The following is a 16,358-nucleotide window of genomic DNA, read 5'->3' as shown; positions in this document are numbered from 1 at the left end:
TGCACACTGAATTTCAACTGCTTCCATCGGGTCGGAGATTTAAACTCCCTCTGTGTAAAACCAACAGATACAAAAACTCTTTCATACCGGCTGCTATTATGTTTTTAAATGATTTATTATAAATATGTGTTAACCTATGTGTATTGTGCTGTTGTATGTATACGTGTGTTATCTATTGTGTATTGTGTTGCTGTATGGACATGTATGTATACTGTTGACTACAAAAAGAATTGCCTTTAAGGACAATGAAGCTGGAATGTGCTGGGTAGGATGCATTCGCAAAACTATCTACAGAGACAGGTAAGGAGCTTTGTCTTTTCTGTTCTCTCGAGGGATAGTAGTTAGCGTTTGCATGAGCATGTTCAGCTCTCGATGGAGTTGAAGGCACTCATAGCGATTGCATTTGTAGCTGTTCTAATTTGAACGTAGCGTGACTAACTCCCGAGGGGGTTAAATGCACGTTGTGCGATGTGGTCACTGTGATTTGTTCCACCCAGGCTTGATTCTCTCTCTTATGGGATGAGAGTTGCTGTTCTGCACCATTGCTGTGAGGTGGGGTCGAGCGGGGGGTTTAATTTGATATATCGCATTCGGAGGAATTAGATGCAGAAATAAAGTTTCTCTGAGGTTGCAGCCGCTGCCCTCAGAGGTTGGGGTTTAAGCAGGCAGCTCCTTTACAAGCTTTTAAATTATAGAGTTTTGCTGAGGCCTCCGCTCTCTTGAGCTCCAGCTAGACAGTACATCATGTGTGCCAGTCCTCTGTGAGGCTGTCTTGGTTAAACTTTGTAAACTTGGTAAAAGTTGTTTTGCAGAGACCTCCATGCCCTGTAGCTTCGATGTAGCAATGTTAATATAGGATTCAGTCTATTTTACAGGCACTCCCTTTTGAGCCTCCTCTAACTAGCTAGTCTTCAGGTTAAGCGCTGTTAGGGTGCTTCTCATTTTTAGAAAATTCTTTATTTGTGGCCTCCTGCTCCCTGGAGCTCCTCATAAATAGGAAGTTGTATAGGAATAGGAGACTCTGTGACTACTTTGTCTTGTGATAATTTAATTAGGAGCCTCCTCTCTAGAGCTTCATACAGAAAGCAGTAATAGGGAGCCTCCTGTGTTAACTTTTTTTGGGGTTGAGTGTTGTTAGGCTTCCTCTCATTATAAAGTCATTCTGTTGAGGCCTCTGTTCTCCAGAGCTCCATGCAACAGTGTTATTAATATATTGGCTCTTGGAAGTTTCTTAGGAAATGCTTTTGCTAGAGGGCTTTTAGGTTTCCTTCTGTCATTCTGGCCGAAACCTCTGCTCTCAGAACTTTGCCACACAGTAGTTTAGAGTAGTAGGCTCTTTTGGAGCTTCCTATCAGTACTGTTTTTTATGATAAACACTATTATGCCTAATTTTGAAAAGTCCTTTTGTTGACGCTTCTGCTTGCAAAGCTTTCCGTTTTTTTTTTTTTTTCCTCTGTGGACCTTTTGCTGCTAGAGATTAGATTCACTATTGAGTTGTTGGCCCTTATTTGGGCCTCCTTGACAAGCACATTTAGGCTGAGCTGGTTGAAGTACTTCCATCAACTGGTTATGTGTTAAGTACTCTGCTCCCTAGAACTCTGCAGATCAGTATCAGGTTGTAAGGCTCTTCAGGAGCTTCCTTGATAACTGGTTCCAGAGCTTGATTAGGCGTTCCTATGGCCTCTTTATAAGTAAAGTAGGATTCTTTGTGAGCCTCTTAGGCTACATTTACATGCACCAATTTTCGTCAATCCGAATGAATTGAATCCGATTGCAGATCTGTTTACATGTACTCTAAACATTGTAATCTGATTCAAATATCCATTTATATGTGTTTTATATACATTCCGATTAAAACTTTTGCGCACACGCTCTGCGTGTGTGACGTCATATCAATCACGCTTCAACAGACGATAATTATGCATCGACCATAGCCAGAGATATTGTCAAAAGCATCATATCTTGGCAATATTAAGAGGATTTGGTATTTCCAATTAATGTAGGCATGTTACAATCTTCTAGTCTATTATTATAACTATTAGGTTCGTCTTCTTTTATTATTAAATTAATATTATACGTGCTGTGAGGATAATACAATTTAGGCTGTTAGCTAGGCCATCCGTGAAAATGTTTTAAACATTTTTTTAGGTCTATTATACAATGAATTACAGGCCTGTAATTAAAATTATTAAGAGTGTAGGTTATAATATTTCCTAACACTCCAGTCATCAATGAAAATTAAGCGTAGCTTTACTTCAAGCAAGTCGGCCGACTTTTATATATAAAAAAAAAAAAAAAACCTGTTTAACACAAAATACTATTATTCTCATTTGTTTCACTAGCCTATATGTACGGCCACAAGAGAAATAATGGAATAAGTTAAGACAGTTATATACCGTTATTAGCATATTATGTTGAAATATTACCCATCAGACAGCTGTCACTTTTTTACTTTCAATTCTGTAGTGAATACTGATCGAGGTTGAGAAAGTAGTCGGATTCAAGTGTTTACATGGTAATTTTTTGCTGTTGGATCGGATTAGAAAAGGAATAAACCACCCCTTCCAATCAGACTGAAATTTCATTCGGATTGAGCTCAATCGGATCGATTAAGGTGTTTACATGAATTTTTTCAATCCAATTACAAATGGATTATTTGGATGCATGTAAACGTAGCCTTTGATTGACTTGCTTTAGTTGAACTATAGGTACTTCCCTCATTAACCATGTTTCCACTGTTGGGCCAAAAGCGAGTGTGCTAGAGCGTGCCTTTTCACTTTTGTGAGTGTTTGAAATAACTTCCTTGCAATCTGATGGGGATTCTGATCACCTTATGAGGCAGAAATGTATTTATTTGCGATGCTAAAGGTTACTTATGCAAATTATTGCGATAATAAATACACGTTTATAGAAAATACCAGAAACTACTTGAGTAAACTCATGTATGATTATAATCAAGTATTTATTTGGTTTAATATTTTGTCTGTTTCTTCCCTGTGCCTTTGTTGATACAAGACTAATGCATCCGCATATATGTCACACACTCTGGTTAACTCGTATAACTCATAACTCCTGTTTTCTTCTCATGAGCTCCCTCTGTTGCTCTGGCTGCGGGGCTACTGGCTCGACAGTGGAAATGCAACTTGATTCTGGCCTCGGTGCTTGAGGTCCGAGGCTATTGGCCCAGCACGGCACATTGTTAGCCCTGGCTGGCACTGGCCGGACAGTGGAAAAGTGGCTATTGAGGGTCACTAGGCAAATTACTCAGCTTCCCCAGAGCTATTTTTACACTCTGTAGGTCCTGGAGACCCCTTTCGGGTTGAGCAGTGTCACTCCCCTCGCTTGGAGGATCATGTTGAGTCTTGCTCCCCAGGACGCTGTCTTTGGAATCCAATGAGTTGTGATTATTGCCGTTATGCAATACCTTCTTATTGGAAGCCTCAGATTGAGGGCTAAATATAGAGATTCTGTTAAACAGACAGGTCGTAGGCTGACAGGGTCAAGATAGAACGAAGTGAGCCTCCCTGGTGGTTTTAGGGGTTGACGCTAGGTCCCCCTGAACTGACAGGCCAGGGTCCTTTTTTTTTTGTCCCTGGCTGTATTCCCTTAACGGAATCTTTTGCTTAGGTAAATGATTCCAAGCCCTTGAGCTCTGCCCTGGGTCAAGTCCTTCGGTTTGACCTTAAGAGGTGAATGGTAAAATTGTACTTCTTCACTGAGGCATGCAGCTTGGGCAGTGGCCATAGCGAGTAATGTTGAATTATTGGTGTAGACCTTTGGGAAATTTAACTCTAACAGTCAGGCCATTTGAGTAGTTTCTCTTGTGCTTAGTCACAGCCAATATGGCATGCATTCCCCTCAGCATGGTGGAGTGGGCATTTGTTCCCCATTAGTGTCCTAGGACACAGTGCAAGTTCCCATTTGAAAGGGAACGTCTCAGGTTACAAATGTAACCTTGGTTCCCTGAGAAAGGGAATGAGACACCGCATCTCGTTGCCATGCTTTTGGGCTGCCTGTACGGTCCTTTCAGACGAAGAAGTGGATGACATATTCTCTAGGCACCTTTTTTTTTTTATATCTCATGGTTGCACTAGTAGTGACGACATAGGCTGTCGCCAGCCAATACAATTGTCCCATTTTTCCCACTTCAGACACCGGTCATGCTGAGGCATTCCCTATTAGCATCCTAGGACACAGTGCCTTGTTCCCCTTCTCAGGGAACCAAGCTTACATTTGTAACCTGAGACATTTTTGTGCTGAAATACATTCTGGAAATAAAACATGCTGTTTAATGAACTCGCCCCATAGTGCTTTGTTTCATCTGTCTCCTAAAGGTGAATAACAGTTCATATTTTACCTCTTATTGTATTAATCATTGAGATATGTTAATTTACCTCTAATTCAACTCCCTAACGTCCTAATATTACTGTAAGGGAAATAACTTTCATTGCTAGCTTTTAGAAAAAAACCTAAAGTCTCTTATGTCTCTCTGCCACAAAAGCACAGCAGCCTTTTATGCTAGCAGAAATGGATGCCTAAAGCTATCTAGACAGACAAGGTGTGAACAGTGACATAGCATACGTGTGGCACTGAGCCTCGGGCTGCACTCTAGAGTACACGCACTGAACACAAGCCTTTTAGTGGTGGTGAAGCATGCTGTTATGAAGGGGAACTAGGCTGAACACACACTACTATAGCATAAACAACAAGCTATGGTTTATTTGAGTCAGACATCAAAGGTTGATTGGCGAGAACCTGTTGCAGCATGCTAAAGTATTCTCTGTAGGGAACATCAAATTACCGTCCTCATTTGTTCACGTTACTGCTATGTCTTATGAGCAGGACATGATTATATCAGTTAGAAATATGATATGCAATGCTGTGTGTTGTCTTGCGTCTTAGTGCATATTTAAAGAGTTCTAAAAAAATGCTTTCAGCTTTACTGTTTCTTCCACTAAGACTAAACTTTGTTGTTTTGGGTTTTGATGTTTCTGAGATTCATCAGAATACAGTTATTTGGTAAGAATGCAGATCAAGGCAATGCTCAAGCACATTGCCAATTATATAGGCCTATTGCATAATGCACATTATACAGTATTAAATTAGGACACCTCTTGTGAGAAATAGTGGGGTGTTTGCGTAAAGTAATTTCTTTTGAGCCTACCATGATTATATCTCCTGCCCGGATGTTGAGTGCGGTGGGGTCATGGAGATTCCAGTAGTCCTTTAAAGCTCTCACCTGCAATGCTCCACTGGCGTCTAATGTCACAACCCAGGACAATGAATGCATGAATGAGTGAGAATGAGAGAGACAGAAAAACAGTTTACCTTGAAAATATTCAACAAGTCCTCCACAGAGGTACACAAAACTACAACCTGAAATTCTAAGAATTCAAAACTCAGGTGGGGTTTGTTCTAATAAAGAAGTGTAATAGGCAGAATTTAAAGAGGAGTAATGTAGTATTTAAATACTCTGAAGCACTTAGCACATCTGAAAATTTAATGAGGAGCTGAGCTCAGAACAGGGATTCTAAACACCCTTCATCTTCAAACACAGCTCCTTCAGCTGTTTTAGTGCTCATATCAAAGCATGCACTTCAAAGACAACAAGCTGCTGGATTACAGGAGGGACAGTAGAAGGGTGCAGCTACTAAACGCATCCAGACATTCGCAGAGACACACATGCAAACAGGTAAACAAAAAACTTTTACTTAAATCTCCAGGCATGGTTGCCATTGTTATGCCCCAAGACAGTAATGTTATGCAACTCTATAAGCTTTATAACAAAAGCTATGACAGCAGATTCCCAGAAATGAACACACAACACAAAACTCACTCTAGACAACTATTGTCTACACCCAGTCAAAGGTAACAATGATCAAACGCCTGGCATTAAATAATATAAGGTACATATAGTAGGAAGGGAAGGGAAGGGAAGGGAAGGGAAGGGAAGGGAAGGGAAGGGAAGGGAAGGGAAGGGAAGGGAAGGGAAGGGAAGGGAAGGGAAGGGAAGGGAAGGGAAGGGAAGGGAGACATTCAACAATATTCAACAGTATTATTGATTTCACTGCACTGCCTCTATTGGATTAGAGCTGAACTGAGCTGGACAATGACACTCAAGAACTGCTTTATAGATTAAATTTACTAATTTAATAACTGATGATCTTTACAATGGAACTGAATCAACACTGAACTGACTTGGGGCCCTATAATACACCCGGCGCAATGTGACGCAAGGCACAGCGCAAGTGTGTTTGCTAGTTTGCGTCCGGCGCCGTTCGCGTTTTCCCGTTCAGTGCCACGTCGTTACATTAGTAAATGCATTTGCGCCAGTTAGTGCGCCCATGGGCGTGCTGGTCTAAAAAAGAGGTGTGTTCAGGCGCATTGCCGGCGCATTGCTATTTTAAGGAGCTGAAAATAGACTTCGCCATAGACCAACTCAAACCTGGTCTAAAGTCTAAAGTCAATGGCGCAATATTTTTTTGTTAGAGCGCGTTAGTAGAAACTGCGCCTCTGGGCGCGTCCACAGTGCGCGTTGACTTTGCTTATTACACACAGGGATGCGCATCACACAAACATGCCAAATATTAAAAACAAAAGGATTACAGTGTAAAAGAATATTATTGTGTAGGCTACATAAATATTAAAATGTAATGATGACTAGTCATTGCGTGTATTAGAATTAGGCTACCTATTTTCAATTCAGCCTATTACTACTTATAATGATGAACGAAATTGGCTAATTAATTGAACAATCGTGCCAATACACACACATATATATTAACTGACTTTAACTTCGCGCACGAGCAGATCGGTTTCTTCGCTTGAAAAGCGTTCAGCTTTTCCGCCAACAAATTCCGCCATGTAAATAGCAATCCGCAATGGCGCGAACGCATCTCGTTCTTAAAGGGAATGGGAGATGACACTCTGATTGGTTTATTGAACGTTACGCCCATTACTCATTAAGAGAATAGGGACAACCCATTTCAAAAATGCGCCCCGGCGCACGGACCGTTTTTCCGTCGTTAAAATAGCAAAAGTGGATTTGGACACGCCCTGAGTGCACCTGCGCCGTGCGCTTTACACTTTGCGTTTAGATCGTTAAAATAGGGCCCTTAAGCTGTTTGCATCATGGAATCATTTTCCTGTTATCACTGTAAAGCTGCTTTGAAACAATCTGTATTGTATAAAGCCCTATATAAATAAAAGTGACTTGACTTGACAGGAGGTTTGAATTTCTGAGTCACCTCTGAGGAGTTGTTTGATTTCTTTGCTGGCATGTGAAGTGGTGAACTGGTTCACAATGTCCAGGGCTGTTTGATTGTAGGTGTTGCGGATGTTCACATCAATCCCAGCCTAGGTGAAACATAGTAAATGAGTATTAGTTCAGTAAAGAAAAAAAAAACTTTGTATACAAACAGAAATACAAAATGATATATCATATATATGTGCTCTGATATGACAGATGCACAATTCACAGAATTTTTTCTTAATAATAAATCTGACATAAGTTCATTTTAAACTCTGTTAGAAATAAATCATGTGTTGCCATAGAGCATCTTGAAAATATGCAGATGGTATATTATTCTGTATGGATCTACTTACTTCGAGCAATAATTTTACTACTTCTGTTTTCCCGTAGAGGGCAGCCTCATGCAGAGCCGTTCCGGATTTAGTGGTTCTGTTTATGTCAATCCCAGCTTTTAGCAGCAGTCTAAAAATGAGTGATAGACCATAACGACACATGAGCCATCCTGTCCACAAGACACGAACAAAATCACTCATGTCTTTAATAAACGGTACAGTTAGCTGCTCATTACCATAAGAATGAACCTGACAGGGTGATCAGGTCTTACCCAATTAATTAACAAATGGATATGAAATATTGATTTCAGTTGAAATTATTTTAATATGTGAGAAGAAACAGACTGTAGAAAAATAGCAAAACCATGTAGAAATTTTTCTGTTATGCCTACAACAATACAAAACCAAAATCAACACCAAAAATTGCACAGTGAGTGGGCAGAACTGAAACCACACAATGATAGTAAGTTCAAGACCACCAGCATGGGGTCAGAAGTCATGGCAATTTAAAGCCTTTGAGTAACAAAAACAGCCTCTGCATCATCAATCAATTTTACATTCTGAGTGTCTCTTCAGGATTCAGTATCCAAAGCAGCAGTACAGTCTCCATTTTCCATTTAGCTGTAATTGATTAATTCCTCCAACTGAATGGATTAAAGGCTTGCCTTCCCACTTTAAAAGAGGTCACCAAAAGTTTTCAAAATTATGTCATCATTTACTTATATTCATTTTGTTCTAAATACAAAAGAAAAGACACTTTTGTAGTCCATTTCAGAAATTTTCAGTAAATAACGATTTGGAACTTGGTGCATATGTTGTATGGATATATGGACCAATTTTGTTGAACTTTTTGGTCATTTTGGAGTTCTCTTTAACTTCCATTATACTGTATGGAAAAGAGCAGCCAATATATTATTTTTAACTTCTCCTTTTGTGTCCCACTGAAGAAAGTAAGTCACAGGTTTGGAACAGCATGAGAATGAGTAAATGATGACAGAATGTTCATATTTGGTTGAACTATCAGTCAATAGTTACCATGGTGATGATGATAAAAGAGTTTTGACTGATTTCTTGATTGAACACATCAAGAAATAACAAATCCGTTTGTTCGGTATAAATTCATTCTGTTTTTATAAAAGTCAAGCAACTGAATGCTTTATAATAAGAAGTGTAGAGCGGCCTCCTGTTACCACTGTCCATCTTTCCCATGTTTACAAGTTCCAGCATTCCAGAAAGGCAGTGGAGGGGAGAGCTGAAGCTTGAACTTTCATATATGGTTACTGCTAGAGGAGCATGTTGAGCAGCTGACTGGCTGGTGTAACCCTATTCGGCCTCATTCCTATGCATGTTACCATCACAGCACAGCACAGCCCTCTCATTACACTAAGAGGGGAGAGCAGCCCAGGTCAACACATGCACACACCAACAAACGCACTACACACACTACACTCATTCCACACCCTCTTCTCTTCACCTCACTTGCTCGACAAACATGTCAACAAGGCGTCCAGCCAAATTCTGCCTGACTGCTGGCTTGACAAGACACTATGTTGCAAAAAAGACAGACAACCTCCCTCCCGGCATGCCTGCATGTATATTAACACCCATATTTTCTCACTCTCTTATTGCAACTGACTGTCTATAGAGGTTGAATTTTAAGGTCGCTGTCCAGATGCGACAGACATATCAAAACGTAGATAACTTATTTATGATGCCTTCAAATTCTATGACGCCACTGCATGTATTCTCTGTGAAGAATGCAATCCTAAAATGTATTGCAGTAAGATTTGTTTAATTCAATTTTATCCTGTTTTCAGTCTGAAAATGCTAAAAAGAAAAGTCAAATAAATCCAAGATGTAGGACTAGAATAGAAATGTTCATCATAAATGAAGGATAAAAAAAATTGATCATTAACTTTTCCATTCAATTGAAAATAATTGATACAAATTATCAAGCATAACTAAAATTGATTAAAATTGGTGTAATTTAAAAAAGGACCATTTTACCAAATGTTTGTGTGCGCAATGTAATTTTTTATGCCTATTAGATCATCGAGCCATGAGCTCAAACTCCATTGAAACCAATTGCAAGTGCTATTTGTGTGGAGCAGGGACTTGCTGCCTATGTAAAGCACTCCAAATCATTCACTTGTAAGGTTCCATGGCTACCTATGTAGGTAGTAGGCAGCTCACTAGGTTTTTTCACCTCTCCTCTGAAACAATGACAACAGTTTGAGCACACAAGCAGATTAAGCAGACTGAAAGGAAGATTTAGAAAAACATAACAGGATACAAAGGGTTAGTGAAAATCGGACCTGATAATGTCCTTATGGCCGTTGCGGGCAGCAAGATGCAGGGGGGTGTTATCCCTGCCGTTCCCTTCTAAGAGAGCTACCACCATGTTACTGCTCAACAACAGCTGGGTCACCTGAGGGAAAGAATTAAGAAACAGTGAGAAAGTGATCCAAAACTAGTGCACTTTCAGCCAAAAAGTGCTCCAGTTTTGCCTACTTAGGTCTAAACACGATGTCACTGCCAATTTAAAATACAGTAAAGCAACCAGCCTGAGTTGTCAGCCCAGGAATATGACTTTGTACTCCCTGGCATTGAGAATCTGTCAAATGGAATTCAGTTTCCAGCTGGGGCAGAATCCTCCTGCAGCCCAGCAACTGACTCGCTGGTGTGCTGCTAAATTAGACTCATTCCATCAGCCCGACTCTCTGCAGCATTTGCATTCTATAATTCCAAATGACTTGGGCGAAAGATTAAATAGAAATAGTTCACCCTGGCAAATCTAGTTTAAGGTGAATTAAAGATCTCTCAACAAGACTGCTTCAGAAATTTGTCATCAGGAAAGCCATCTCAGGCAGTTTGCATGAGCTTACTCATATTCTTTGCCACTGAATGCGCACGACCTCATTCAAGCTTTGTTATGTCATGAACTTCTGCTTATAATTATATTTGAGAATGCAGTGCGGAGATTCAATGCTATAAGCTTACACTGAGACTGGGATAACTACGATAGATGTTATAAAGGGCACAGCTATTTTAAATTGGATAAGCCCCAACTATATTGATGCAGAAATACCAATAGCTGAACAATTCCACTGCACCCATAAAATAAAGGTCTGGTGAAATCTAACTATTTTGCCCACATATTCTTAAATTACATAAATATCAATATTAAACTAAAATAACAGCTGATACATAAGCGCATAATTATTTAAATTATTTTTGAGTCCTTCTGAATAGCACAATTCGAGCACATATTAATCCCACTGAGGCGGTATAGTGGGAGGCCAAGTTACAAGGTCACAACAGATGTTTGTTATTATTATTATTGAGTGCAATACTCTCAAAATCTCCTCCCGGCTCACCCTGAGTCTGCCAAACTCGCAGGCCAGGTCCAGAGGGGTCTTCTTCACCTTGTTGACAGTACAGGGGTTTGACTGGTGTTGTAGTAGCATTTCAGACTGAGGGAACACACAGAAAAGGAGATACAGTGAAAGGTCAGAGGAGCTGTGTCTGACTGCATAAGGTTTCTGGGATTACACAATAGAAGACAATGTCAAAAGCCGTGTCGGTTTTAGTCTACACATTTATGAAAAGCTGAAATAACATCCAAAAAGGTCAAGGACTAAGAGGGTAAGGACAGAAAAATACAGTTGACTCTTTGTAAACTATTACGTTATATGGCACACAGTATATCCTGTGACACGTTTTGTGAGAAAGGGTAGGACATTTAGAAAGGGAATACTCTGCATTTCAAGCCAAACAACTGGTCAATCTAACCTGGTTCTGAGAGGTATCATATACACAGCTAGGTTAACTAAAAAAAATGCATTGTTTTGAAACAAAGCCCTGGACTTACAAAGTAATGTTAGATCTTTGATAGGGGACCTCTTTTTTGCCTTGAGCGTGCAACGACATATCTTGCATTTTCCTTTCTTTTCCATTAAGAAAACGAAAAACACTACACATTCTTTTTATCTAGCTGCCAGAGATCTGTAACAGCCTTGAAAGCAATATTTTGGTTTGAGTCGCAGCACATTCCTGATTCCGAAATTTTGGCAACTAAAAATATTTGTATTACATTATTATTCACCGCTTTGGACAGTGATTTTGGCCCATCAAAGCTATTCAATGTCCATAGCTCATTAGTCAGAAAAATAACTCTAGAGAGGAGCATTTTGCAGGCACATTACACGTTGTCTTCATTATTTAATGTGTTTTAATAAATCTGTCATGAAAACAAGTTATTACAACCACCATTTAAATGTCTATATTTCAACAACGAATTGTAGTATATTATACAACTCCAATTTTATTTGAGTTGATTTTTAAAATAAATTTGATTTATTATTAAATCAACTTTATTTTCCACCTTTCTTAAATTCAGTTTTAGTGTTTCGAAAAAAAATTCCTTGGGGTGCATCACATGCAAACTCATAGTTTGTGATGGCAATAAAATGTATTTGGGCATATTGCGTGGGTAAGTCTATGATTACGATTAAAAAAACAAAAAAGTCATTCTTTGGATGGCAATCAATTGGGGTGTGTGGCAAGTTTGGTCTGATTAAAACGCACTCTGGTGCGATTGCTCAGTTCGAGAGTGGTTCATTTGAATAAGTGTGAACGCTGCCGTCCATGGTGTGCACCAAACAAGTGGACCAAGACCCACAATTTCAGGGTTAGGGTGAACGTATGAATATGAACGTAACACAGACTACATACATCTAAACAAAGTAAAAACAGGATGTGATGTCACAAGATGCTATGTTGCCCATTACAGTTTGGTACAGGCGTCAGAACTGCTGTCTCTTTGCAGCAAATCTTCGCTTGTGTGCAACAGAGGAATTCCTTGCAAATTTTGATACACATTTTATTAGCTCTTTGTGAGTTCTCAGCTGGTAAAAATACCACCATATGAACACACATACAGCGAGAGTGCATTTAGCCCAACATACAGCATTGTTTTGGATGTTCGGTAAATTCCATTGCAAAATATGTCATAAAAACTGTCGGTAACACTTTACTTGAAGGGGTGTGCATAAGATGACACCTTCATAATCATGACATGACACGTGTCATGAATATGAAGGAGGTTTTATGAATGTTTATGACAACTGTCGTTAAGTGTCATTCACTCAATTATGTCATTTTTAATGCAAAGATGACATTGTTTGAGATGTCCGAGTTATGACAACTTGACATAAACCAACACATCGTAACCTGTCAGTGTCTTTGTCATGACAACTTGACATCATTTAGCTTTATGGGTTAACATTACATTAAACTGTCATGTGGTTGGTTTTGACATTGGCTGTCATGAGGCCATTATAATAGTGTCATGAATATGTATCTTGAGCTCAAGTACAGTGGTACAATTTGAACTTGTCATTAAAATGTCATTAAGTGACAATACTCTGACAAATAATTTTATAACATCGTCATGACTATTTTTCATTTCAAGTTTTTTTTTTTTTTTTTTGGGGGTTTTTTTTTAAGTTTCCACCAACAGAAGGTCAGATAATAGACAATTTCAAATTTCGTAAAAAAGATGACACTGTTATAAAATAATGGTAACACTTTATTTTAGGGTCTTTTAACTAGTTGCTTATTACTATTAGCATTCATATGGCTAAAATATTGGCTGTTTATTAGTACTTATAAAGCACATATTAATGCCTTATTCTGCATGATCTTATTCTACATTCTTAATCCTACCCAATACCTAAACCTAACAATTAACTATAATAAGCAGTAAATTAAGAGTTTATTGAGGGAAAAGTCATAGTTAATCGTTTATATATGTGTTCCCTATACTGAAGTGTTACCAAAATAATGTAAAGTAATGTTAACCCATAAAGCTAAGTAGTTTTTTAAGTTTGATAATTAATCTGCTATGTCATGTTTATGACAGGTTATGATGTTTTGCTAATGTCACGTTGTCATGACAAAGACACTGACAGGTTATGATGTGTTGGTTTATGTCAAGTTGTCGTAACAAAGACATCTCAAACAATGTCATCTTTGCATTAAAAATGACATAATTGAGCGAATGACATTTAATGACAGTTGTCATAAACATGCATAAAACCTCCTTCATATTCATGACACGTGTCATGTCAAGATTATGAAGGTGTCATGTCAGTCTTATGCACACCCCTTCAAGTAAAGTGTTACCAAACTGTCCAATCAGGTTGTGGCCTTATCCTTATGCCTTACATTTTGTAGCTTTAGGTTCAGTGTTAAAAATGACAGTGTGAAAACCAAGTGAACCAGGACTGAATGTATCATTTGTTCTTTTTGGTCCGGACCATAAAAAAAAAAAAGAAACAAGAGAACCGAACTACAAGTGTGATCACACCCTTAAAGTGTACCAGACTACATCAGTACAAGTCGCCACCATACCTGTCAACCAAACCCAATTGGGTATGATGTAGGTTAAAGTCTAGAACCTACAGTATTTGACTCTTCACATTGTTGTAGATAGGCACAAATTGGTCAAAAGTAGAGGAGCAGTGTCTGCAGTAGTGAGGTACATACCACCTCATAGTGCCCATACTGTGCAGCCAGGTGGAGAGGGATCTGTCCATCTTGTGAAGCCCCATTCACAGAAGCTCCAGCTCTCAGAAGCATAAGTACAGTCTCAGCCTTCCCCTGCCAGGCAGCATAGTGCAATGGACGCATTCCTACAACAGTGAGCAGAAAATCATTATTTTCACAGTTTCTAGTTCTTTTTTTTCACAATGGAAAAGAAACTGTGCTTTCTTTCTCTGTTGGCACAATAATTTTTCTATTAAAGGGGCTATACATGGAATTCAGAAACCCAGCAGTGAACTGCAGCCAGCAACTTATTTCTCATGTTTGCACTCGTGCACACGTAAAATACAAGAGACTGAATGGGATTCAAGGCCCAGATATACTAACAGTGAAGTTCCTTTTCAGTTTTTTGCTTAGAAGTAAAAAAAAAAGTTGGAAATACATTTTCAGCGATATACTGTAAACCAGAGGTGTCTAATCCTGCTCCAGGAGGGCCCCTGTACTGTAGAGTTTAGTTCCAACCCCAATTAAACACACCTGAACCAGCTAATCAAGGTCTGACTAGGTGTACTAGAAACTTCCAGGCAGGTGTGTTGAGGCAAGTTGAAGTGAAACTGTGCAGGACGGTGGCCCTCCAGGGCCGAGTTTGGACACCCTCTGCTGTAAACAAACATCTTAACACCGTCCACACTGCTGAGAGCAACGTTTAGATGAATATTTAAATATTTGCTGCACGCTTTCATCTCAATAACGGAATAAACACACAACAAAAATGACAGCGGTGAGAAAGCTGCAGTTAAGAAAGCATCTGATCGTAATGATGTGGATATGTTTGCACAAGCTCTGCAATTCATCGGCATTATGACGACAGATGAAGTAATTAAAATGACACTGTCATGATAGATCTGGCTATATGAGACTATAGTTTGAATTAATCACTTTTCTTTACATTACAGTACAGAATGGCTCTTTCGGCATTATCCTGAACATTGTATAAACACTGATTTAATGCTTAATTGAACAAAAGAGAAGCTCTAGGAAGCATGCGTAAACGTCACATCCTTATTTTTCCCTACAAATATGTCCAGAGTCCTTGACATTAAAATCTGTCTACATGGCTTACAACCTAGGAAGTTGGGGAAGGTCTAGTTTTTTTTTTAAGTTTTGTTACAAGCTGTTCACACTTTTGCTGGCAAAAAATGTGATTAATACATGAACATTTTACATATAGCCCCTTTAAAAAAAAAAAAAAAGGGAAACTGACTACCTACTTTTTACTATACTCAGCTCATGCACAACACAATATCATGTATGTATCTAAATGTCTTGGAGTCTTTAGAATGTGAATAAATAACTATTTGCTACAAACACTTATCCAATTTTATCCAAAGTTTTGATGGTATATTAAAGAGATTTTGACCAAATGACTCATGTTGCTCCTAACCTGTATGACTTTATTTCTTCTGTTGAACACAAAATGAGATGTTTAGCAGAATGTCCAAACTGCTTTTTTCCATATACTGAAAGTAGGACATCTGTGGTTTCCCATATATTGAAAGTAGGACATCTGTGGTCACTATTCACAGTATGAGTTTGGAATGATATGAAGGTGAGTAAATGACAAAATCTCTTTAAATTGATATAAAACTTTCAAAATACTACATGTACAGACCAAGATGTAACAGAGATTAGGATATATGTTCATTTGTAATTGATGTTCAATGTTGTTCATCCATCCATCTCATTCATTTATAAGTATTATTTTATTAATAATGTTGATATGAGGAAAAAAGTAAAAATTAAAAAAAAAAAAAAAAGACAAAACATTGTGAAGAAAAGAAACACCTTGGCCAAGGAATAAAAATGGTAAAGGTCTCACCGTTACTGTCTTTAATGTCCACAGTGGCCTGTGCCTCCAACAGCAGAGACAAGAGGTCAGTGGTGCCAGTGAGAGCTGCATGATGAAGAGCTGAAAAACTGTGAAGAAAAGAAAATCAGGAAAAAGTCCTGAAAACTACACATAAAAATCTCCTGGAAACTGTTAAAAGTTACTTAGATCTCTGAAGTGGTATTATTTTTTGGTTAAATTAAAGCATTTGGCCAAGCAGCAACTCTTCAGATTTTAGTAAGAAAATGTCTTCAGTCATTTTACAAACAGAGCATAACAAAAATGCATCTCATTTAGCAGAACAATAAAAAGAGGGAAATGTTGGCCAGTCTGGCACAGT

General features: G+C 38.6%; 1 protein-coding gene across 5 annotated transcripts in view; it reads right to left on the bottom strand.

Moving 5' to 3' along the window:
* The window catches only part of caskin2 (CASK interacting protein 2), a 68,039-nt gene that overhangs the window by 25,368 nt on the left and 26,313 nt on the right, over window positions 1-16,358 (bottom strand). For all 5 annotated transcript variants that reach the window (XM_048170038.1, XM_048170041.1, XM_048170042.1 and 2 more), the window contains 7 exons: window positions 16,010-16,107; window positions 14,134-14,279; window positions 10,962-11,057; window positions 9,900-10,012; window positions 7,606-7,714; window positions 7,248-7,356; window positions 5,165-5,259 (listed from right to left, as the gene is read on the bottom strand). In XM_048170038.1, the coding sequence (XP_048025995.1) occupies window positions 5,165-5,259; window positions 7,248-7,356; window positions 7,606-7,714; window positions 9,900-10,012; window positions 10,962-11,057; window positions 14,134-14,279; window positions 16,010-16,107 (766 nt within the window). The remainder of the gene's footprint in view (window positions 1-5,164; window positions 5,260-7,247; window positions 7,357-7,605; window positions 7,715-9,899; window positions 10,013-10,961; window positions 11,058-14,133; window positions 14,280-16,009; window positions 16,108-16,358) is intronic.

This window comes from Megalobrama amblycephala, linkage group LG20, assembly GCF_018812025.1.
Source record: "Megalobrama amblycephala isolate DHTTF-2021 linkage group LG20, ASM1881202v1, whole genome shotgun sequence".
Lineage (NCBI taxonomy): Eukaryota > Metazoa > Chordata > Actinopteri > Cypriniformes > Xenocyprididae > Megalobrama > Megalobrama amblycephala.
This window is presented reverse-complemented; position numbering and strand designations above follow the sequence as displayed.